Here is a 2,273-nt window from a genome sequence, read left to right as displayed (position 1 = left end):
TTAAACATATTACAATGTATGGAACTTTTGAGGGTTAGATATATGTCATCTAGTGTCTTACTTGCTTTTGTACTTGTCATTGGAAACTAATGTTGGATCTTCAGAGGAATGTGTTGGAAAAAAAATAATTTGGGAGAGCAAGACAACAAAACACTCAAACACTCACAACTCATTTTAAGAATGGAGAAGAAATGAAATTTTTCATTCAACTTGACTTGCTTCAAATGGCTAGCATACATGGGTATTTATAGTAGAACTCCTACATGTATCTAGCCTAAACTTCATGTAAACACACTAACTAAATTCACATTAGTCTACACTAGTTCATACATCTCATAATGAAGTTCACATTAGTCTACACTAGTTCATACATATAATGAAGTTCACATTAGTCTACACTTGTTCATACATCTCATACTAATATGAACTAATCTAAACATATTTAATATAAATGTGAACTAATGGAAACAAGTTTATTATTTAACATCCCCCCATAAACTGTTTCATCACTCCAAGCGCCATCCTTAGCTTTTGAAAAACTTCAATCTTTTAATGGCTTGGTGAAAATATCCGCAATTTGATCTTGCGACTTCACATGCTCAAGCTCCACAACTTTATTAGATATACAATCTCTAATAAAGTGATACCTTGTATCTATATGCTTGCTCCTTTCATGAAATACAGGATTTTTGGCAAACTCGATAGCCGACTTGTTGTCAACAAAAATCTTTGTCGGCATCCTTTTGTGGGTTGGTGAAAGTTCCTACCAACAAAACTTCTTAACCAAATTACATGACAAACACATGAGCAAGCTGCAACATACTCCGCCTCACAAGTTGACAAAGTCACAATTGGTTGCTTCTTAGAATTTCATGTAAATGCGGAATTTCCAAGAAAGAAAACAAACCCAGTAGTACTCTTCCGATAATAAATATCACCAGCCCAGTCACTATCACAATATCCCACGGACTTGGATTCTTTCGAAGATGAATAAAGAATTCCATAATCAAGCGTACCTTTGATGTACCGAAGTATTCTTTTGGCTACCTTTAAGTGCGAGATAGTAGGAGTTTCCATAAAGCGACTCAGGAGTCCAACTCCAAAAAGAATATCCGGCCTTGTACATGACAAATACCTTAAGCTTCCAATAAGACTCTTGAAAAATATGGGATTGACTCTATCTCCATCTCCATGCTTGAATATTTTAGCTTCACATTCAACGGGGGTGCTTACGGGATTGCAATTCTCCATCTCAAATTTCTTGAGAATTTCCTTTGCATACTCTCCTTGAGAAATAAAAATGACATCCTTCCTTTGTGCTACTTGAATTCCAAGATAGTAGGACATTAGGCCAATGTCCGTCATCTCAAATTCTCTAGCCATTGCTTTCTTGAATTCTTCCAACATCTTTGGATTATTTCCTGTAATTATCAAGTCATCTACGTACAAGCAAACAAGTAAGATGTCACCATTTTTAGCATTCTTTACATAGAGGGCATGTTCATGTGGACACTTAGAAAAACTATTTGCTTGGAAATATTTGTCAATTCTACTATTTCAAGCTTGCGGGGCTTGCTTCAACCCATATAAAGCCTTCTTTAATTTCAAGACTTTATCTTCTTGTCCTTCAACCTTATATCCCGAAGGTTGATCAATATAGACCTCTTCCTCCAATAGGCCATCCAAGAAAGCCGACTTCACATCCATTTGATGGATTTACCATTGATTTTGTGCCGCCAAAGCAATGACAAAGCAAATTTTTTCCAAACGAGCAATCGGCGCAAATACTTCATCATAGTCAATACCGGCATTTTGCTTGTAGCCTTTAGCTACCAATCTTGCTTCTCCCTTGGAATTCTTCTTTAGCTTGTACACCCATTTGACTTCAATAGTGCTTTTGCCTTTTGGAAGTGTGACCAACTCCCATGTATCATTCTTTTCTATAGCTTTGATTTCTTCATCCATTGCATCCCTCCATTTGGAATTTTGGCAAGCATCTTCAAAGCTTAGAGGCTCCTGTCCACTAGCAAACAAAAATGAGTAAAATCATAAAAGTCATTTCTTACCACTTCCGTGTTTTCATACAAGTCACAGAGACTTCTACTCTTGTGAGGTAGTTCACTTGAATTTGAGCTTGATTCCCCATCTTCTTGATCTTGTGGCGGAGGTGTTAAAGGTGGTGTGATAGCCTGCTCCCCCATCTTCTTCTTCTTCATCTTCAAAAAATGGACTAAAAAAGTATTCTTGCTCTTTAGATTTCCACACCCAAGCAT

At 36.7% G+C, this 2,273-nt stretch overlaps 1 protein-coding gene across 1 annotated transcript; it reads right to left on the bottom strand.

Moving 5' to 3' along the window:
* Window positions 1–870: 870 nt before the first annotated feature.
* LOC109237396 (uncharacterized mitochondrial protein AtMg00810-like) lies at window positions 871–1,707 on the bottom strand. Its single transcript, XM_019403703.1, has 2 exons — window positions 1,633–1,707; window positions 871–1,482 (listed from the first exon to the last, which is right to left on the bottom strand). The coding sequence occupies exons 1-2, from the start codon at window positions 1,705–1,707 to the stop codon at window positions 871–873; spliced, it is 687 nt and encodes a 228-aa protein (XP_019259248.1).
* Between the last annotated feature and the right edge of the window lie 566 nt (window positions 1,708–2,273).

This window comes from Nicotiana attenuata, unplaced genomic scaffold (assembly GCF_001879085.1).
Source record: "Nicotiana attenuata strain UT unplaced genomic scaffold, NIATTr2, whole genome shotgun sequence".
In the NCBI taxonomy this organism is placed as follows: domain Eukaryota; kingdom Viridiplantae; phylum Streptophyta; class Magnoliopsida; order Solanales; family Solanaceae; genus Nicotiana; species Nicotiana attenuata.
This window is presented reverse-complemented; position numbering and strand designations above follow the sequence as displayed.